Source organism: Carcharodon carcharias, chromosome 17 (genome assembly GCF_017639515.1).
Source record: "Carcharodon carcharias isolate sCarCar2 chromosome 17, sCarCar2.pri, whole genome shotgun sequence".
Taxonomy (NCBI): Eukaryota; Metazoa; Chordata; class Chondrichthyes; order Lamniformes; family Lamnidae; genus Carcharodon; species Carcharodon carcharias.
In genome coordinates, this window is record NC_054483.1 from 46,076,760 (window position 1) to 46,099,625 (window position 22,866).

Sequence of the window (22,866 nt, forward strand, 5' to 3'; positions counted from 1 at the left end):
CACTCCACCAATGAAAGCTGTCCAATTGTAACCATTAGCATTGATCACTATTATCTGGTTCCCAATACCTTGCCAACTAATAATCAGATTTCTAACAAATCCTTACCCCAGGAGGTTCATTAACCACCAGTATCCTTTCATGTCCCATTGGTTTGGATACTGGCTAGAGATAATCATAGTTTGAAGCTTGGGTTGGGAGAATTTGTATCCTCTAATATTCATCTTCTTAAGGAATTATAGGGCATGAAAGGCTGACTTTCATGATCTCAATCTGGCTTAGCTATTAAGCTTTGGTGTGATTTTACAAAGAAAAAATTCAATCGATGCCAGTACTTGACATCAAACAAACAGGTCCACGTTTCCCAGATCAGATTGCTTTTCATAAAGCTACAAGTCATATTAACTGCTTTCCAAGTCTTACAGAATCCTTCTAAATGTCATAGAATTGTCGCCAAGAGCTCCCATATTTACCATAACTTGTTGTAGTTTTTACATTTATCAAGGCTGTGTGTTTTATGACCCAACAGTTACGTCACATCGTCTCTACGCTTCCATCTATAAACTCAAATATATCACACAACACTTTTAGTGATCATTTTGGGAACACAACCTATCTTTGGCTGGAATTTTTCGTCCCTGTTGGCGTTGGGTGTCATGGTGGGCGTGAACTGACAATATGGCAGGAAGGCCAAAAATTGGTTTCACGACGGGCCACCTTTCCTGCTGTCGCACATCAGGAACTTTATTGTGATACATCTGCATATCATTATAAGCCCAGCTGGCAGAAATCATCCCCCCCCATGCTGGATCATCTGGGCATGTTGGCGTGATTGCACGCCAATGTGTTTCACAACACCATTTAAAAGGTGTGCAACTGGCGGGCTGCACTGTGAGGGGAACTTGGAGGTGATGCAAAGTAAAGTTGCGCAGCACTTGCAAGAGTTGCCCGTTCGACTTCATGGAAGAGGTGCCGCACACTTATTCACAAGGGCAGCCCTGCGGGTGGAACGAGTTGAGTGGTGGGGTCAGGGCAGCCTGGTCTGGTGGTAATGCACAAGCACATGTGGGGTGGGGGTGGGAAAGGAAGGAAGTGGCTATGCATTAGGGAAACCATGTATAGAGTGACAATTCCTCTGCAACTGAGAGTTCAGACACAGCCAGGTTAACATGCTTAGAATCAGGCCTCTAGCTTAGCTGCCCACTCAAGCAACGCAAAGGCATTAAAGTGACATCAAGTGCTCCAGAGTTCTTCACCCCTTGGGTACAGACTGCAAACTAATAAGCATTTTCATGGGCTGCAGTACAATTGGACGACTGGGCACATTGTACAATCTCCTTGCTAAAGCTGGCCATAGAGCAGTCACTGGTGGAGGCGCTCACAGCCTCTTGCAATGTCAGCATTCGGGTTTGAACCAGTCTCCCCCATGGTTCAAGCTAACATTGCAGCCTTGCAGTGTGGGTTAGGAGAATGCCTGTGTCTGAGCTGAGAGCACAGCCTGCAGTCCAATGGGCAAAGCTGCTGCCAATCGGTTGAGTGGAGTGGAATGGAGGAGGGTGGGGTTTCAGGCAGCCATACAGCACAGTAAACTCTGGCCATCCAAGTAGTGGCCAACACTCTCCAGAAAGGATTTAAGGGGCCTTCAGACTTAACTGAGACAGCTCTTTAGTACACCCAAGCTATGGTGCAGGAGGAGTACATCAGCAGCATGGAACTTGATGACCTAGCTGTATGCCTCAAGGCTTACAGAGAGTGAAGACGAAGGAAAAGAGAGCGATGGAAGCACCTGGCTAGGCAGAGGGAGGAGCAGCGCCCTCAAGAAGAAGGGGCAGTTGGGGCTCCTGCACCCACTGCTAAAGGGCCTTAGCTTGCTCACTGAGTGGCACCTAGCTAGGCCTGGGGTCTATAGACACTGCCTTTCATTCCCGCAGATGACTGAGAACCAGTGTCTCTGAAGACTGCGCATGTCCAGGGAACTGTTCGGTCACATCTGCCACCTGTTGCAGGATTTGGAGCCACGGGGACATGGAGGGCATCCACTATCTGTGGCCGTGAAAGTGACCACGACACACAATTTTTATGCCAGTGGCTCCTTTCAGGGGTCCACAGGTGACCTCTGTGGAATATCACAAGCCTCCACCCACAAACACATCCATGAGGTCACAGATGCCATATTTGTGAAGGCACACAGCTTTATGCATTTTGCCTGGGACCAGGAAAGCCAGGATGCAAGAGTGCTGGGATTTGCCCAGATCTTGGGTTTCCCACAGGTGCAGGGTGCGATTGACTGCATTTGTGTGGTGCTCAGATCTCCATCGCAACAAGCAGTCAACTACATCAACTGCTAGGGCTTTCACTTGCTGAATTTGCAGCTGATGTGCAATCACCAAAAACGCATCCTGCAGGTCTGAGCATATTTTCCAGGAAGCATCCACAACCCTTACATTCTCAGTCAGTCACAAATCCCCCAAGTCTTCCAGGGTGCACAGAGGCTGCAGGGTTGGCTCCTCGGGGACAAGGACTACCTGCAGAGGCTGTGGCTGCTAACACCCGTGTGGCAGCTTCAGACTGCAGCAGAGCAATGCTATAATGAGGCTCATGCTGCATCTCGCAAACTGGTGGAGCAGACCATCAGATGTTGAAGATGCGGTTCCAGTGCCTGGATCGGTCTGGTGGAGCCCTGCAATACAGTCCGCAGAGGGTGTCACACAGTGTCATTGTCACCTGCAGTCTTTACAACCTGGTGCTGCAACAGGGAGAGAAGATGACTGAGGAGGAGATGGAGGAGCTGCATGTCTCCTCTGACAAGGAGGATGTTGATGGGGATTGGGGTAAGAGGTCCTTGAAGGCAAAAACGATGGTGCTAAGCCCATCGCATTGGCCAGATAAGGGCGGCGCACTCTGGAGGCCCTCATTGCTGCTAGATTTGTGGAGGATGATGATGACATGCAGTGAGGAGACAAAATAGATCCTCACATTGCATCTGTGAACATTTGACTCATGTCTGCCTGATGTCAGCACACATACCCTCTGTGATAAGCTCCTGCCATGGAGATGCAGCTGATGCCCATGGTCCCTACATTCCAGGAGGATGATGACGACATGCAGTGGGGACATGCCATATATCCTCCCACAGCTTATGTGAATGTCTGACTCTTATATGGCCGATAGCACCTCACTTGCACTCTGCAAACAGGATCATATCATGGAGATGTAGTGGGGAAACTGTAACTTCTCCTGATCTTATGACTTCCTTCATGACCTGAACCCTTCAGGACCACACTATCACCAGACACAGATGCTGATGAGATAGAGAGTTAGCTGCACCTCAGAAGTGCTGAGAGCTCACAGAGAGAATGGAAGAACTCTGTGCCACCAGCCCAGGACATCCAGGCAGCAATGACAAATCCCAGCGAGGTGCAGGCATGACTGATATGACCAGTGACAGTGAAGGCACGCCATCAGTGTGCTGGGAAGGCTGCACAAAGCACAGGGAAGAGGTCCTGTACTGAGACACCTGCCTTTATCTTTTACAGGGATCAAGGTTTCACATCTGAGTGACATGAACACTGCTCATTATAACAAGGAGTCATAGGCAGGGAGACATTCTTGGGAGTTTACTAACAATAATGAACATTATGTACAAATGATTAAAACCCATGTCCAGGCTGTGCAATTACATCTTCTTAACCTTCCTAACCCTGCCACTTTGCCTTGGTGCTCCCCTGACATCCACAGTGGGGGTGGAGGCAGCCTGCTGACTGCTACACCCTGTCTATGATGACCCTGATGGGCGTCCTCTGGAGGGCTGAGACCTGGCGGGCCCTGGGCTGCTTTTGGGGTCCTGCTGTGTGGCAGTGGCACCCACCTCGGCTTGTGGAGCTGGAGCTGCTGGGGTCACAGGAAGAGGGATTCGGATGGGCCGGACATTCCCGGAGTCACCTGGGTGGATGGCCCTGGAATGTGCACCTACTGATCCTCCTCCCTATGGGTGCCCAAGGGCCCCAGGCTGACTCTTTGAGGAGAAGGGGAAGCTAGAGTGAAATCAAACAGCCCCACATCCCTCTCATGTACACACTGTTGGAGGCCAACTGTGGCATCATCGATGGATTTCAGCCCGTGCAGCAGTGCAGGAGTGATGTCCTGGACCAAGGTCACTGTGGTGGCTCCCAGCTTACCAGGGTTGACCTCGGTGTGTTGGCATGTCAGCTCCAATATCTCAGCTTGAAGACGGATGGACTCCTTAGATTGCAAGGCATGATGAAGGAGTGCAGCGGACATCCCTTCCTGATGTTCCCGAGCTTGCCTTTGCAGCTCCAGCAACTGAGGTATGACTGAGTCCAGAGGCTCATCACCTGACCCAGACTCAGCAAATTTCTGGCCTCCATCAGTTGTCCGAATGCTGGACACCTGGGAAGTCCCTGTCTCTGCCTGCAGTCGATCAGACAGTGCGATGTTCTCACCAGATTGTGATCCTGAGGCTACTCTAGAACTAGGTCCCACTGAGGGCATGTGCCTCTGCACTGGTGGAGGTTGTGGGTGAGCGCTGTGACAGGACTTTTGGGGTTTCTTCATGGCTTGACTTGATGACCTCGGCTGTGTCCCAGATATGCCTGCGAAAGCAGAAAGATATAATTAGTGCATGGCAGGGAGCTGCAGAACAGAGGAAGTGACTCACAGCATGGTTGTCTGATGGATGTGCACTGCTAGATCCTAACTTGGTAGAGTGCTGCTAACCTCACTGTCAGCACAGGAATGGTCCAGATCGTCACCGGCCGGCTGGATGATTCTGTTTTCAAAGTCTGTGAGGACCTTGATTTCAGGCATTCCTCCACCAGTCTGTGGCCTGTCACTTATGTTGTGTGTCCTGCATGAATAGAGATGGAGAGAGTGTAATCAGGATGCCTGCCAGGCCAGATAACAAGGATGACTGCCATGTGTGGGTGGTGAGTAGTGCCATGGACGGGGCAATTGCAGGTGTGTGTGAGAGAGAGGATGGTGATGTCCCTTGAACTGGCAATGAGTGAGGACCCTGTAGATATATGATGGGTTTGTGAGTGTGTGAGTTGAGAGTGATGAGAAGAGTGACTCACCCTGGTGGAACGGAGGAGATCATTCATCCTCTTTCTGTGCTGGGTGGCTGGGCGTTGGTGCTGACCACTGCTGCCACCACCTCCCATGCTGGAATGGTGACCTTTCTTGCTGGATTGCTTCCAATAGGCACACTAGTGGTGCATCGTTAAATCTGGGGGCAACATGTTTCCTCCCTTTGGCAGCCATCAGTTCCCAGCAGCTCCTTACCCCTTGAAGAATGCTGGCTCTCTGCATGGGGCAGCCTTTAAATATGATGCCAGGTTTACTGAAGGCCTGAGTTGATAGTGGGGTTGGCGAATCAGAGGCCACCCTGCCAGCGAGCCGGCATGTTTCCCGGGAATGCATAATTAACGGGGTGGAATGGGGTGATATGACATGAAAAGCCGTCATTGCAGCCAGCAGGTAAAATGTCCTTTTTCCCACCCACTTCTGCACTCAGTGCAAATCTGGGCTGATTCCAATCTTTATCTTACTGTTCGCTCCTCTACTTCGCCAATCAGTAACAAGTCTCACAAAATAGTTCACCATGCCAGAAAGCCTCAGGTTTTATACTGTCCATTCTGGTATCCTCTTCCCATTTCCTTGCTCCATATCTGGTTTTCTATTCCCTCTTACTTTGGTTTAGATAGGCCCAACCTGCTGAACCTTTCCTCATAAGACTTTAATAAGACTTCCCTTCATCAGCCTAGTGAACCTCCTCTCCTTCTGATTCAAGTATAGCCTTCTTTACGTAAGGTGACACAATACCCTGGCTAATGTCATGCAAATGTGGAGTACTGGGAAGATGGAACCAAGATAAAAGAGAAATACCAGTTGGGAGAGAAGATGTCTGTGACAAGGGGCAGAGAGATTTGTGGGAGAAGATGACAAATTTAAAAACAGAAGATGGAAAGGAGTGTGGAAGTTACAGCAAAGCGTGGTGTGAGACATTGTCTGCAGTAAATGGAAGGTTAGACATGTGGGAAGACTGCAAAGTGCCTCTGGCCAATATGCCTGAATCTCCCTCTTTGTTTCTTCCTCTTTTTTTTATTTATTCATGGGATGTAGGCTTTACTGGCTGGGCAAATGACATTAGAATTCCATTGGCCTTTGTTATTTGATCCATTGTAATGTATGGGAGTAGGGAGGAACAATAAACAAGGTCTGAAAATGGAATATGCTGCCATATTAAAGTCTGCTCTGGCCACTAATGTGTGTGGTATTATATTTCTCATTTAATGTTTGTTTTTGAAGGTTATGTGGTTCCAACAAAGCAAAAAGCATTAGTGCTATCATTCAGCTCCCTGATTTGTCTTGTTAATGGCCCTTGGGTGTGATAATGTGCTTGATCACATTTGAAAGAATTTCCTCTATTCCATCTGCTCATGGAAATGTTCCAACAAATGGGTTACGAGGTTTGCTGGAATATTGGAGAGGAATATTACATGCCAATGTTAATGTGCTTGTTGCTAATATCACAGTGAAACTTCAACCTCAGCACACTTAACAGATTGAAAAATTGATTCCTGAATCAGTTGCCTATGTAAGGTACAGTACAGGTGGATCACAGTGAAATTCTTCCCTCAATCTGGTAGAACACGCGGTCTCTGGCAGAAAGCTGGGCTCCAATATATAAATGACTTGGAAGCTGAAAGATCAGTTAGGGCTCGAGGGTCAGCTCTATGGCGGGGAGGTCTCTCTCTATTTCTCTTTCTCTCTCGCCACCATTGAAGCCTCAAGTCTAGCAAGGGGTGAAATCTACCCAAACAAACACTTCCAGAATTTTATGCTCTGTTTCTGTAAACAGTTTGTGTTGATTTTTGTAGTAATTGTAAATTAAACCTTTCATACGGTTTTGGAGATCATGTGACTGTACAGACGAATCAGCCCTAAGCACGGGTAATCTTCGGGGCGGAGCTTCCTAGCCTTGGTCTCAAAACAAGCATGCAGCTTCATCAGGAGCTCTGTAAATAAAGATTACTGTTTCTTACAAGAAATGTGTCCTGCACACCAAGTTTATTGTAACTGGCAACGAGGATAAATAGTGTCAATGCAGCACAACACCTCGCGACTAAGTATTTTGATTTTTAAGGGAAGAGGAAAAAGAAGTACACTTACCAGCAATGCTTCTTTTTGGCAGAACAAAAACAGAATTACCTGGAAAAACTCAGCAGGTCTGGCAGCATCGGCAGAGAAGAAAAGAGTTGACGTTTCGAGTCCTCATGACCCTTCCACAGAACTGAGTGAATATAAGGAGAGGGGTGAAATATAAGCTGGTTTAAGGTGTGGAGGTGGGGGGGGAGATGTTGGGGGTGGGGGGGTTGGTGTGGTTGTAGGGACAAGCAAGCAGTGATAGGAGCAGATAATCAAAAGATGTCACAGACAAAAGAACAAAAGAACACAGAGGTGTTGAAGGTGGTGATATTATCGAAACGACTGTGCTAATTAAGAATGGGTGGTAGGGTACTCAAGGTACAGCTCTAGTTGGGGTGGGGTGGAAAGACTAGCAGGGCATAAGAGATTTAAAAATAATGGAAATAGGTGGGAAAAGAAAAATCTATATAAATTATTGGAAAAAACAAAAGGAAGGGGGAAGAAACAGAAAGGGGGTGGGGATGGAGGAGGGAGTTCAAGATCTAAAGTTGTTGAATTCAGTATTCAGTCCGGAAGGAAGCCTTTTGTTTTTTCCAATAATTTATATAGATTTTTCTTTTCCCACCTATTTCCATTATTTTAAAATCTTTTATACCCTGCTAGTCTTTCCACCCCACCCCCACTAGAGCTGTACCTTGAGTGCCCTAGCATCCATTCTTAATTAGCACATTTGGTTATATAATATCACCACCTTCAACACCTCTGTGTTCTTTTGTTCTTTTGTCTGTGACAGCTTTTGTTTATCTGCTCCTATCACTGCTTGCTTGTCCCTACAACCACACCACCCCCCCCACTTCTCTCCCCCCACCTCCCCCCACCTTAAACCAGCTTATATTTCACCCCTCTCCTTATATTCACTCAGTTCTGTGGAAGGGTCATGAGGACTCAAAACTTCAACTTTTTTCTTCTCCGCCGATGCTGCCAAACCTACTGAGTTTTCCCAGGTAATTCTGTTTTTGTTTTGGATTTCCATCATCCGCAGTTTTTTGTTTTTACCTCTTTTTGGCAGAATTGACCCATACAACCTTAACCATTGAGGACTGGAGTCATTACATAGAGGGCCTAGGTTTCTACTTTGTGGTGAACGAAATAATGGCAGAGGAGAAACAGAAGGCAATTATCCTAAGTGTCTGTGGGAGTAAAACGTATAACATAATCCATAATCTGACGGCTCAGTATGTGCCAAATTCCAGATCCTTCAATAAGCTAGCGGATATCGTGAAGGCACATTTTCAGCCTAAACCTTCGGTGATCATGCAAAGATTCAAGTTCTCAAGTAAGGTCCCCGGTGTGTTGATTGCATCATACATCATGAAGTTAAAACAATTAATGGAGCACTGTGACTTCGGAGATACTTTAAATGACATGTTGTGAGATCGTTTGATTTGCGGCATAAACAACGATGCCATTTAGCACCGTCTGCTTGCAGAAGTTATTACAGGCCTGAAGCATGGAGACCAGGGAGGCAACTGCAAAGTTCTTTTTTGGACATGGTTCCTACTGCTCGAAAAATAAAAAGAAATACTGGACGCATTATCCCCGATATGGGGGTAATCATGCACCCGAAACCTGCAGCCTTAAAGAGGCAGAATGCTACTACTGTCACAAAAAAGAGCACGTTGTTAAACATGCAGGTCTGGATCAAGACAGCCATTCAGGCAGCAGGTCAAGTTAACTGAAGTGCAAAATATAAATGAACCAGAAGCTTCTGATCCTGATATCTATTCCTTATACAATCTGAAGGCCTGGAAAACTGAACCAATCACTGTTATACTTCAAGAAAATGGAAAGCCTGTGGTCATGGAGATGGACACAGGAGCATCGACCACAGTGATGGGAGAACATATCTTTAAATACCTCAGCGAAGGTACCCAGCCATTGAGCTTGGAGAAAACTATAGCCCAACTAAAAATGTATACTGGAGAGGTAATACAGGTGAAAGACATCACTTCTGTACCTGTACCCTACAGGCGACAGACAGCCTAGCTATCAGTAATTGTTGCTAGGAGTAGGTGCTAGCCTCCTGGGCCATGATTGGTTGAAAGAAATTAAACAAAACTGGTCAGAAACAAGTCTGAAAAGGAAGAAGCCGTGAGTTGACATGGGAATATGATGGTGTCTTTTGGAATGAGATAGAAGAACCAAAGGATATTCACAGATGCAAGGATCCCTCGGGTCACAGTTGGTTCCACAGGAAAATCATGGAAAGAAGCCAAATGAATGCGGTGCCATTCTGAACCAACTGAAGAAAAAGCTGGGAGGCAAAACCCAACAATGTTCGAAGTTCCAAGAGGAAGACAAAAGATACAAAAGAGATGCAGAAGAATTGAAGAATTAGCTGATTGAGACAAAAGAGGCATTAGAAGAAAAAGCCATGGAACTTTTCAAGATGTGAATGGGAGCTGAATCCCTGAACTGAACCAAGTGAATGTTTCACCAGAGAGAAATTTGGTTGACTGTGAAATCAAAATGAAGGATGAGGCAAAACTCTGTGGCAAACACAAGAAGGAAAAACAGAAATCAAAGTTGAAAGGCCAATAGGATATGTCTCCTGAACCCTTTCTGCTCATAAATTGAAAAAGAGAGCTTATCTATCGTATTTGGAGTAAAGAAGTTCCATCAATATTTACACGGTCGACACGTTACCATAGTGTCAGATCACAAGCGACTGTTAGGATTATGTAGTGAAGATTAGGCAATCCCACCAATAGCCTCTGCTAGAATTCAAAGATGGGCTTTAATTTTGTCATCATATAAGTACACATTTATGCACCATCCAGGTGTGCATATAACAAATGCAGCCATCTTCAGTCATCTTCCTTTGCCAGATCGTATTACACATGCTCTAGTGCCTCAAGAGGTAGCACTTGTGTTGAATTTCTTAGGCTCCTCACTAGTCTGCATGAGACAGATAAAGAATTGGACAAATCGGGATCCAATTTTATCAAGAGTCTGTGGGCAGGTATTTCAAGGTTGGCCAAATGTTCTGAAGAATTAAAACCATTCTACGCTAGTAAATTTGAACTGAGTTGTCGAGGTGGTATCTTGTTAAGTGGAGCAAGAGTCATTATCCCTTTGCAATGAAGAGACTAACTATTGATAGAGCTTCATAATGCATTTTCGGGTGTTTCGAAAATGAAGATGCTTGCATAAATCTGGTGGCCAGGTATAGGCAGTGATATAGAAAAAATGGTTAAGCACTGTCTCCAGTGTCAGCAATGGCAGAAGTTGCCCGTTTCAGCTCCACTGCAACCATGGGAGTGGTCTGGTTGACTCTGGGTTAGATTACATATAGACTATGTAGGTCCATTTTTAGGTACCATGTTTCTTGTGCTCATTGCCACACAATCAAAGTGGATGGATGTGTATGACCTGAGATCTCCTACGTTGTGTGCAACTATTGAAAAGCTAGGCCAATGTTTCAGTGTACATGATCTACCAGAAGTTATTGAGTCAGATAATGGTACTGCTTTCATTGCATTCCAAAGATTCGTGAACCTAAATGGGATTAAACATGTCAGAACAGCATCATATTATCCCTGATCCAATGGGTTAGCAGAAACAGCAATACAAACCTTTAGAATAGGCATGAAGAAACTATCTGAGGGAACATTAGAAACATGAATTTCAAGATTCCTATTCAACTAGTGCACAACTCCTCATGTGACTACATGTTCAGCACCTTCTGAATTGCTAATGAAACACCAACATCGTACAAAATTGAGTCTAGTATTCCCTAATTTAGAGGGGATGGTGGAAAAGAACCGGAGTAGTCAGAAAGTAAATCATGATATTCACAGTAAAGATGGAGAGTTTACTATGGGAGTGATAACTTTTGTACGAAATTTTGCAAATGGATTGAGATGGGTCCCTGGTACAATCATCTCTGAGAAAGGACCTTCATCATATCAGGGAGAAGTGGAAAACAGGATTGTTAGGAAACATGTGGAGCTTCTCAGAAGTTGAGACACACTCCAACAACCAGTTAATCCACCTAAAATCAACGTCGAAACTCTGACCCCTGAGGTACCAGATCGACAAAGAGCAGACATATCTGATGTCTCTGTTGAAGTAAATAATTCTGATCTACCTTTGTCTAAGGATGTCTCTGATGCTGTAGTTCCTGCTCATGTATATGACCAGGAACTAATAAGAGAATAGCGCAGATGAATATGTGGCTTAAGAATTGGTTCAGGAGGAAGGGTTTTAGATTCTTGGATCACTGGGACCATTTCTGGGGAAGATGGGACCTGTACAAGCAGGATGGTCTACATCTGAACCAGAGCAGGACTAACGTTCTTGCAGGCAGGTTTGGTAGTGCTGTTGGGAGGAGTTTAATCTAATTTGGCAGGGGAGGGGACACAGAATGTTAGCAGAATAGGTACACATCATAATACAGTAAAACAATCAAGTCAGAGGGAGTACAGTTGCAAAAAGATTCAAGGAGTAAGGCAAGGCTGGATGGCCTCTACTTTAATGCCAGGGGTATTACAGGTAAAATGGATGAGTTAAGGGTGAGGATTGACATGTGGAATTGTGATATAGTAGCCATCACTAAGATGTGGTTGAGGGAAGGGCAGGATTGGCAGCTCAATATTCCGGGGTATAGATTCTTCAGGCGAGACAGGGGAGAGGGTAAAAGAGGAGGAGGCATTGCATTATTAGTTAAGGAGTCAGTTACTGCAGTAAGGAGAGATGATATCTTGGAGGGGGCATCAAATGAAGCTTTGTGGGTAGAGCTTAAGAATAAAAAAGGGGCAACCACATTATTAGGTGTTTATTATAGACCCCCAGATGGTCAGCAGGAAATTGAGGAGCAAATATGTGCACAATTTGCGGAGGTGTGAAAAAACAATAACAGTAGGGTAATATTAGGTAATTTCAACTTTCCCAACATTAATTGGGATAGACATAGTGTTAAGGGCTTGGATGGAGTGGATTTCTTGAAATGTGTACAGGAGAACTTTATAGGTCAATATGTAGAGGGTCCAACAAGGGATGGTGCAGTGCTGGACCTAATTCTGGGAAATGAAGCTGGACAGGTGGCTGAGGTGGTGGTAGGCGAGCAATTTAACGATAGTGACCACAGCATGGTACAGTTTAAGTTTGTTATGGACAAAGAAAACGACGAGTTGCAAAAAACTGTTTTGGATAGGGGGAGAGTGGATTTTAGTAAAATAAGGCAGGATCTGGCCAAGGTAGACTGGGAACAGTTATTTGTGGGGAAATCTACAGAAGGAACAGTGGGGGGTGTTCAAAAAGGAAATGAGGAGGGTGCAGGCTCAACATGTTCCCTCTAGGGTGATAGGAAGGAGTAACAAGCCAAGAGAACCATGGATGACCAGAGATATTCAGATTACAATGAGAAGGAAAAGAAAGGTTTTTAGCAGGTACAAGGGAACAAATCAGCAGAGGCTATAGTGGAGTACAGAATGTGCAGGGTGGAGCTTAAAAAAGCAATTAGGAGAGCAAAGAGTGGATATGACAAAGCTGGTAAAAGTAGGGAAAATCCCAAGATATTCTATAAGTAAATCAATGGGAAGAGGATACCCAGGGAAAGAGTAGGGTCCATAAGGGACCAAGGGGGCAATCTATGGGTGGAGCCAGAGGACATCGCTAGAGTGTTGAATGAATACTTCACATCCGTCTACACCCAAAAGAATGAGGATAAAGGTATTGAACTTGGGGAGAGAGACTGCGAGGTTCTTATCAAATTGATATAAGGAGTGACAATGTATTGGAGGTCTGTATTGGAGGTCTTCGGTCTGTCCGCAAGCATGACCCAGATCTCCCTGTCGCTTGATATTTCAACACTCTGCCCTGCTCTCATGCCCACATGTCCATCCTTAGCCTGCTGCATTGTTCCAGTGAAGCTCAAAGCAAACTGGAGGAACAGTACCTCATCTTCCGACTAGGCACATTACAGCCTTCTGGACTGAATATTGAGTTCAACAATTTTAGATCATGAACTCTCTCCTCCATCCCCACCCCCTTTCCGATCCCCCCTTTTTTCCAATAATTTGTATAGATTTTTCTTTTCCCGCCTATTTCCATTATTTTTAAATGTATTTCCATCCATTGCTTTATCTCTACCTTTTAGCCTATTTCGATCCCTTCCCTTCACCCCACCCCACCCCACCCCCAATAGGGCTATCTGTACCTTGCTTGTCCTGCTTTCTACCCTTAATTAGCATATTCCTTAGATAATATCACCACCTTCAACACCTCTTTGTCCTTTTGTCTATGACATCTTTTGGCTATCTCCACCTATCACTGGCCCTCTATCCAGCTATACCACCAGCTCCCCTTAAACCAGCTTATATTTCACCTCTTTTCTATTTTTACTTAGTTCTGTTGAAGAGTCATATGGACTCGAAACGTTAACTGTGTTCCTCTCCGCAGATGCTGCCAGACTTGCTGAGTTTTCCAGGTATTTTATTTTTGTTTTGGATTTCCAGCATTCACAGTTTTTTGCTTTTATCTTGGGAGAACAGCTAATGTGGTTCTGCTATTTAAGAAGGGTTGTAGAAATAAGCCAGGGAACTACAGGCCAGTGAGTCTCACGTCAGTGGTAGGGAAACTATTGGAGAAAGTTCTGAAGGAGAGTATCTATCGCCACTTGGAGAGGCAAGGTTTGATCAAGGATACTCAGCATGGCTTTGTCAGAGGGAGGTCATGCCAAACAAATTTAACTGAATTTTTTGAGGAGGTGAACAGGTGTGTAGATGAGGGTAGTGCGGTTGATATAGTTTATATGGATTTCAGCAAAGCCTTTGACAAGGTCCCACATGGGAGACTTATTGAGAAGGCAAAGGCACATGGGATATCGGTAATTTGATAAGGTGGATTCTAATTGGCTTAGTTATAGGAGACAGAGGGTAACGACAGAAGGATGCTTTAGTGACTGGAAGCCAGTGTCCAGTGGTGTACTACAGGGATCTATGCTGGGTCCCCTATTATTCTTCATTTATATAAACAACATAGAAGACTATGTGTGGGGTAGGATTAGTAAGTTTATGGATGACGCAAAGATTGGCCGGGTGTTTAACAGTGAGGTTGAGTGTTTTGGGTTAAAGGAAGATGTAGACTGGATGGTCAAATGGGCAGATAAGTGGCAGATGGAATTTAACCCTGAAAAGTGTGAGGTGATACACCTTGGAAGGAGTAATTTGACAAGGAGATACTCAATGAACAGCATGGTGCTAGGAAGTTCTGAGGAACAAGGGCACCTAGGTGTGTGTGTCCATAGATTTCTGAAGGCAGAAGGGCATGTTAGTGGGGTGGTGAAAAAGGCATATGGGACATTTGCCTTTATCAATCGAAACATAGATTACAAATGTAGGGAGATCATGTTGGAGTTGTATAGAACCTTGGTGAGGCCACAGCTGGAGTACTGTGTGCAGTTCTGGTTGCCCAGTTATAGGAAGGATGTGATTGCACTGGAGGCGGTACTGAGGAGATTCACCAGGATGTTGCCTGGGATGAAACATTTAAGTTATGAAGAGAAGTTGGATAGACTTGGGTTGTTTTCATTGGAGCAGAGAAGACTGAGGGGGCGACCTGATCGAGATGTACAAGATCATGAGGGGCATGGACCAGGGTGGATAGGGAATAGCTGTTCCCCTTAGTTGAAGAGTCATTCACAAGGGGGCATAAGTTCAAGTTGAGGGGCAGGAGGTTTAGGTGGAATGTGAGGAAAAACTTTTTTACCCAGAGGGTGGTGACGGTCTGGAATGCACTGCCTGGGAGGGTGGTGAAGGCGGGTTGCCTCACATCCTTTAAAAAGTACCTGGATGAGCACTTGGCACCTCATAACATTCAAGGCTATGGGCCAAGTGCTGGTAAATGGGATTAGGTAGGTAGGTCAGGTGTTTCTCACATGTCGGTGCAGACTTGATGGGCCGAAGGTCCTCTTCTGCACTGTGATTCCGTGATGTCGATCCAATGGAAGAATCTAAAGTTGTAGAGTTGCGTTGCTCTACCTGAATCAGAAAACCTCCTTAAAGACTAAATCTATAATTGCTTGATCTGTATATATTTGTATATGATATGAGTTATGATATTTTTGTAAATAAGAGCAGTAAAACAAAATTAAAGGGGGAATAACATAGTAATTGTAAGTTAAACCTATCATACTGTTATGGGGATCATGTGAATGTATAGACAAATCTGCCCTAAGCATGGGTAATCTGAGGGGCAGAGCTTTCTAGCCTTGACCTTAGAACAAGCATGTAGATTCAGGAGCTCTGTCAGTATAGTTTACTGTTTCTTAAAAGAAACCTGCCCTGTATTCCAAGTTTATTACAGCTTTTATTTCAGATTTAATACATCTGAGATTTTAAAAAAATCTGCACCAAAGGTTGGCACAGAAATAGTGCAGAATGATGTTGGAATGGAATATCCAGAACTGTCTCTTCTGGATGTCCACAAATTAAGTTCCCAATATAATAATTCCATCCCTGCTATTGAGCTCCCAGTATTGGAATACCATGTTTTGACATCCTTCTATCTATAAGAGATGATAAACATGCGGCAGACAATCCATTTAGGTGGGGTGTCTTCATTTGGTGCATCTTTTTTGATGGCCAATCCTTGAGAGGCAGATTCTGCCACAATTGCTGCACATGAAGCCATCGAGTGACATTGTGGATTGTTTTTGGCATTGGTGTCTCTTACCAAGCTGCTATAGCCACTGGCTGTGGTTGTGCATATCAGCCGAGAGGAGGCGTCACCATTTCCATCTTTTGCCAGCTAATGAATCCCAGATGCGATAGTCAACGTTTAGGGCCTTCATGTCATGCTTGCAAATGCTCTTGAAGCTGGTCGTTTGGTTCCGGCAGCCTCACCACACCTAATCTATTAACACTTGTGGATTATCCAGCACGATCTGGAAATGCCAGTAATATTACTCCTTTAATAATCTATTCATTCTAGTAAACTCAATGCTATGGGAATTTCTCTCTCTTCAGACACAATGCCCTAAGAGGGTATTGGCAACTATGGACCTCCATGTTCATCTTGCCCTGGAGGTGTGGATCATCTTCATTGGTGGTACATTCATCCAGTTTGTGAGGCTCTTTAGAAAAATTGTTCTTTGTCTATCTCAATCTCTTTTACCATCTAACTTTCCCATCAGCAACAGACTTTCTGAATCATAATTTCTTATTGCATGCCCCAGAAATTCCAACTGTCCCTTCCTGATCTTGGTCAGTAGAGTCATTTTGGTCTCAGATTTTACTAGCATCTCTTCATTGTTAGTGTGCCTTGTCCAAAGTATCTTCATCAATCATCTCAAAAACCACAACCCTGCAGCCTTAATTCTTCATTCCTATGTCCCCTAATGCTGCCTATGCCAAACTCTGACATTTCCATGCCCTTGATCCACTGTAAGTTAATAAAAGTGTCAATTAGCCAGTCCCTTTGAAGTTTCAAAACCATGAACCACAAACATTTGACAGCCATTAGAATAATAGAACACCTGCACCCCAGAGGAAGCTTTGTTTGATTGATAGCTCAGGCTCTCTGATGGGGGGAAATAGTGGCATAGTGGTAATGCCACTAGATTGGTAATCTAGAGGTCCAGGCTAATGCGTTGGGGACATGGGTTCAAATCCCACCATGGCAGATGGTGGAATTTGAATTCAATTAATAAATCTGGAATATGAATATAGTCTCAGAAATAGTGACCATGAAATTATCATCAATTGTTGTAAAAGGTTATGTAAAGACACAAGTTACACAACTCCCTCAGGGTGGTGTCCTCAGCTCAGCCATCTTCAGGTGCTTCATCAATGACCTTCCTTCCATCGTAATGTCAGAAATGGGGATGTTCACTGATGATTGCACAATGTTCAGCACCATTCACAACTCCAGCTATGTCCACAACCAGTAAATGAACTTTAAAAAATTGACCCACTGTACACTTTCTAGAATCAATGAACATCACAGTGTAAAGTGGGATATGTAAAAAATACCATTAAAAAACATAATCCCTTGATCATTTCCCCAATGCTTGAAAAAAGTGTCTGGACAATAAACTAATAAAAGTGTAAATTATCCAGGCCCTTTGAAATTTCAGAAACCACAAACACTTGAAGCCACTTTATTTAATTTTTTCATGGGATGTAGGCTTCACTGGCTGGGCCAGCATTTTGTTGCCCATCCCTAATTGCCCTTGAGAAGCTGGTGGTGAGCTGCCTTCTTGAACCCTTGTAGTCCATGTGGTGTAGGTACACCCACAGAGCTGTTAGGAAGGGAGTTCCAGGATTTTGACCCAGGAACGGTGATATATATCCAAGTCATTGTGGTGAGTGGCTTGGAGGGGAACTTCCAGGTGGTGGAGTTCCCATGTGTATGCTGCCCTTGTCCTTCTAGATGGTAGCAATTGTGAGTTTGGAAGGTGCTGCCTTAGGAGCCTTGGTGAACTCCTGCTGTGCATCTTGTAGATAGTACACACTGCTACCATTGTGATTTGGTGATGGTGTGAGTGAATATTTGTGGATGTGGTGCCAATCAAGCGGGCTGCTTTGCCCTGGATGGTGTCAATCTTCTTGAGTGTTGTTGGAGCTATACTCATCCAGGCAAGTGGAGAGTATTCTATCACACTCTTGACTTGTGCCTTTAGATGGTGGATAGGTTTTGGGGAGTCAGGAGGTGAGTTACTCATCACATGATTCCTAGTCTCTGACCTGCCCTTGTAGCCACAGTATTTATATGACTAGTCCAGTTCAGTTTCTGGTCAATGGTAACCCCCAGGATGTTGATAGTGGGGGATTCAGTGATGGTAATGCCATTGAATATCAAGGGGCGATGGTTAGATTCTCTCTTGTTGGAGATGGTCATTGCTTGACACTTGTGTGGCATAAATGTTACTTGCCACTTGTCAGTCCAAGCCTGGATATTGTCCAGGTCTTGCTGCATTTGGACATGGACTGCTTCAGTATCTGAGGAGTTGCAAATGGTGCTGAACATTGTGCAAACATCAGCGAACATCCCCACTTCTGACCTTATGTTGGATGGTAGGTCATTGATGAAGCAGCTGAAGATGGTTGGGTAAAGGACACTGGGCATGGAAGTGCCAGATCTTGACATAGGGGACATTAGGGGCCTGAGGAGGTTGGTGGCATGATGTGGCATGGACGAAGCATGTGGAGTGTTTGGAAGGTGTTGTGAGGCATGATCATTGGAGGATCTTTGTGTTTTTTCTTCCACTGGAACAATTTCCTATGGCACCAAGGCAGGTCTTTTAAATAGCCCACCTTGGTACCTGGCAGCCCCTGTGGCTGCCTCCGTACTTCTTCCCGGGTCAGCTGGCCTGACTCCAGTTCGGACATGGCCCCTTGGCAGGAAGATTCTCCTGAGGCTGACAGGCCGAGCAGTATATTTTCCCAACCACCTCCCCAACCTGCCTCAAGGATGACAATCCAGGCCAATATCTATTTATGTGGCTCAAATTTAAATTTTGTTAGCCAACTGTTTTGGTGAAATGCTTTGGGGTGTTTTTGCTACTTAAAAGATGCTATATAAATGCAAGTTGTTGTTGATGTTCCTTATGGGCTGATACAACATACAAAGTATTACTGAATTTTTCCTTAAATATTTCAAAGAGCAGGGGAATTTCCCCCAGTGTTCTGGCCAATCTTTATCCCTTAATCAACATCAAAAATACAGGTTATCTGGCCACAATCACATTGCTGTTTCTGGGATCTTGCTGTGTGAAAATTGGCTGCTGAGTTTCCTACATTACAACAGTGACTACACTTCGAAAGTACTTCATTGGCTGTAAAGCACTTTGGGACTTCCTGAGAGTGTGAAAGGCACCTAATAACTACAAGTATTTCTATCTTTCTTTATACACTAGGTCACAACTTTAGTGAACTGTGTCAAGGACCCTTCAAAGAACAAGAAGGGACGATCAAAGAGGGCTAGTGTTCTCCTGGCATCGGTGGAAGAAGCTACAACCAATTTAATTGAAAAGGGCGATCAAATTGCCAATGACAGTACTTTTCTAAAGGCAGAACTTATAAAAGCAGTGGAGAATGTGCGAAAAGAAGGTGGGTGAAATGTGCTGAGCATTTGTCCAGATATTCCTTACATCATTACTTGAAATAGAGCATCCTCATTGATACCTTACTGAACAACATTGGATGAATTGGGTGCAGTTTGGAAGTGACTTGGTTTCCATACAGTGACATGGTATACTGATTACTTCACTGTTAACCTCAATGGTTATAACATTAAACAGGCTGGTTGATAGCATGTAAAATTTAATCAGCAATGATTGAAGGGACTGAGCTGGCAGGGAAAGGATGAAAGACATTAACTTAAAAAAAGCTTGTGAAGCAATGTATAAAAGGTAAGAAATTAAGAGCTAATTGCAGTAAAAAAAATCTCACAACTTAATATTAAAGAATCTAATGATCTGTGCTGGGTGTGTACTTCAGTGGTCACATGTAGTGGGAGTACATTTCAGAGGTCACAGAGCATTCAGCACAGATGCGGAATGGTCTTGGGAGGGAATTCCAGAGCCAATGACCGAGCATCTGAACTCACGGCTACTAATGGTGGACTGATGAATATTAGAGATGCCCTAGAGGTCAGAATTGGAGGAGCGCAGAGATCTCAGTGGGTTGTAGGCCTGCAGGAGGTTTCAGAGATCGGCAGGGACAAAGTCATAAGGCATCAAAAGGAAGGATGGGGATTTTAACATCGAGGCTGTACTGGAGCAGGAGGCAATGTAGGTCTGTGATCACAGAGGTGATTGGTGAAAAGCTTTTTGTGGGTTATGTCACCAGCAGCAGAGTTTTGGTGAGCTGAAGTTTATAAAGGGTGTAATTTGGAAGGCAGCCAGGAGGTTCATTACAGCAGTGGAGTCTGGATATGGCAAAAGTGTAGTGTTCAATGGTTCAATTGTTCTGTATTTGATTATGAGAGTCTAGTAACTGATCTATGTTCATTGTGCTTGATTGGTTAAAGCTGGGTGTTGACTCAGAGCCAGGTAAACAGCCAACACAGAATCTATTTGAAGTTGCAAGGATGGTGTAGACCTTTTCAAAACTTTGTATAAAACTGTAAATAAAGTTCACGCCCACTTAGAAACTAGTGCCATCTCTGCATTGCTTTGTGGCTAATCAAATATATCAGAAAAGCATGGGCTTGGCACAGTTTGCATCCCAGCAGTAACGGTGAGTTGAAACTGAATTTCAAATGAGGAAAGAAATGTAAATCTTGAAACGGAAGAGAGAGGTTGAAAAATGGTATTTAAGGGATGATTCCAGATTCCCTTCCACCCGGCGGGGCAGCCCAGTTCGAAGTGAATGCAGTTTGAAGCTTTTCCCTTCGATTCCCTGAACCTTGAGTCCATTGAGCACTGTTCCCTGTGAGATCCCAGGATCGCCCCTGCATTGCTGGACCTTCCGCTACTGTCTGATTGACAGCCCCACCACATTTGAATTTCACCTCCAATAATTTAGAAAATGAAGCACTGTTTTGAAATTTGTGTCCAGTAAAACTGCAGTGAACGACTTTGTTAGTGAGTGACACTAATTAATAGCCGAGAGTAAATTAGGCTGAAGATCGGGTAAAACCACTAGTTTCTCAGCCCTTCAGGAACATGTCCATCTGTTGCTAGATTTCAGAGTTTTTTTCACTTACCATCAGACAGTTCTCTGACCTTTCCTCTAATGAGCCAGGTTTTCTGTCACAGTTGTACAATTCTCCTTCAGACAGCTGCCATTATCTTCCTGGAGCTGGGACAGATTGCCCTCCTTCCCCTGCTTCAAGGATGTCTTCCTATTTGGAGTGGGGGTTGGGGATGGTTTGGAAACCATCGCCTTGGGGGCATTTGGCTGAAGATGCAGCTGGTGAGCCAGGCTCGAGATTTTTCGCTGCTGATGGTGTCGGTCACTGAATGGGAAAGATAATGACTAGAAGGAAAGGGAAAGCCCTTTCACTTTCCTGTTGATGTTGCATTTTGTCAATTGAAATGACAAAATCATTGGAATTTCTTTTCGGCCGATCAATAGTTGTGATGACAGAAACACCTTAGGATGTGAGTTCAGAACTTACTTTTTGCTTACAGTCCCTCCAGTGCATGATACAAACAGGAGCAGCCTTTAACAAGAAGATCGACAAAGAGACACGGGGACAGGGCGGGTACTTGGAACTGGGGTACCTCTTATATGCAGAATAAACAATAACATGGATTGGATGGGCTGAATGTCCAGTTTCTCTGTTGTATTTCCATGTAAGATTCTTCATTGTCCTAAAGAAGAATTTTGTATGTTACATCGGGACAGGATTAGGCCATTCAGCGCTTCAAACCAGCCTTGCCATTTAATTAGATTATGGATGGCTTGTACCTTAACTCCATATTCCTTAATACACTCAGCCATCAAAAATCTATTGCTCTCAATCTTGAAAGCACTAATTAAACAACAGCAGCCACAGCCTTTTTGTTGGGGCCGAGAATTCCAGATTTCTATGACCCTTTGTGTTAATCAGTGCTCCCTGATTTCACATGGTAATGGTTTGGCTCTAATTTTGAGATTGTGGGCAGAACATCTGTGGGGGTGGGATTCAAGGCGGGATCAAGAGAAATTCCTGAGAAATGTGCATAGACTCCCGTCTCTGTCTATCTTCCCGGAGGTGGGTCACCACCAGAGCCTACCTGCCCGGTAGCCAATTGATATCATTAACTGTCCATTGTGGGCTGCATCCAGATGCCACCAGGATATTCCTGGTAGTGGACTGGCCTCCTGATGAGGGCCAAGCATATTAGGTACCTGAAAGAGGCTTTCCAGCAGCTGGTGTGGAGGGTTGGTGAGGGCTATTGTTCTAAACACCTCCAGCAATGATGCTGCGTCCATCAGTAAGCCAGAACTGCTGTCACTGGCCATCCTCCCTCCTCAGGGATACCCTCATAACTATGGCCTTTGTTTATTTAAGCAGATATCTCATTAGAGAGATCTCTGGCAGCGGCAGTGCTCATCTCTGCCAGTGGGTCTGCCATCCTTCCTTTCAGGAACTTTCCCACCTTCCTTAATTGAACAATAGATTTGGAGGTGACCTCCTAATTGGCTGTCTAATGAATATCTCGCAACTGGCACCCTGACAGCCAGAGTGGGGTTGGAACCTTCAAATGAACCTGATTCACACTCATAGCCTAAGGACATTCTACGTTATACCTACTTATTCAGATCCTTGTTCTGCACCTGAAATCCTGTAAGTTCTGAGATATTTTAAAGTCCTTTAAACGAACGGTTTAGATTTAGCACTAGAGTCACCTCTACATTGCTCAGAGTTAAACAAGGTATACAGCAAGCCAGTGAATACATAACACTGTTCAGGACTTTCTGCACCATTGGGGGGAGTTTTAGCCCAGAGATGGGTGTAGGTTTAAATGCTGCTGCGGAGCAAAATTTGGCAAAAATGTGAGAGTATTGGGAAGCTGGCTCCAGCCCACTGACCTCAATGTGTAACTCATGCTGGCTGCACAAACCACTTGAAAAAGGCAAGTTGCCAATCAACATAAGCTAATCGCTCAATTGGAGCAATATACCAACACATTTCTAACTTTAACATCAGATTCATGGGTTTCCTGGGCTTCCTGAAACTATCCATTGAGAGCAAGCTGAGAAACA

General features: G+C 44.6%; 1 protein-coding gene across 2 annotated transcripts in view; it reads left to right on the forward strand.

The window, feature by feature from the left end:
• LOC121289841 (catenin alpha-3-like) overlaps positions 1-22,866 on the forward strand; it is a 1,845,970-nt gene that overhangs the window by 30,627 nt on the left and 1,792,477 nt on the right. For both annotated transcript variants that reach the window (XM_041209732.1, XM_041209733.1), the window contains exon 3: positions 19,086-19,278. In XM_041209732.1, the coding sequence (XP_041065666.1) occupies positions 19,086-19,278 (193 nt within the window). The remainder of the gene's footprint in view (positions 1-19,085; positions 19,279-22,866) is intronic.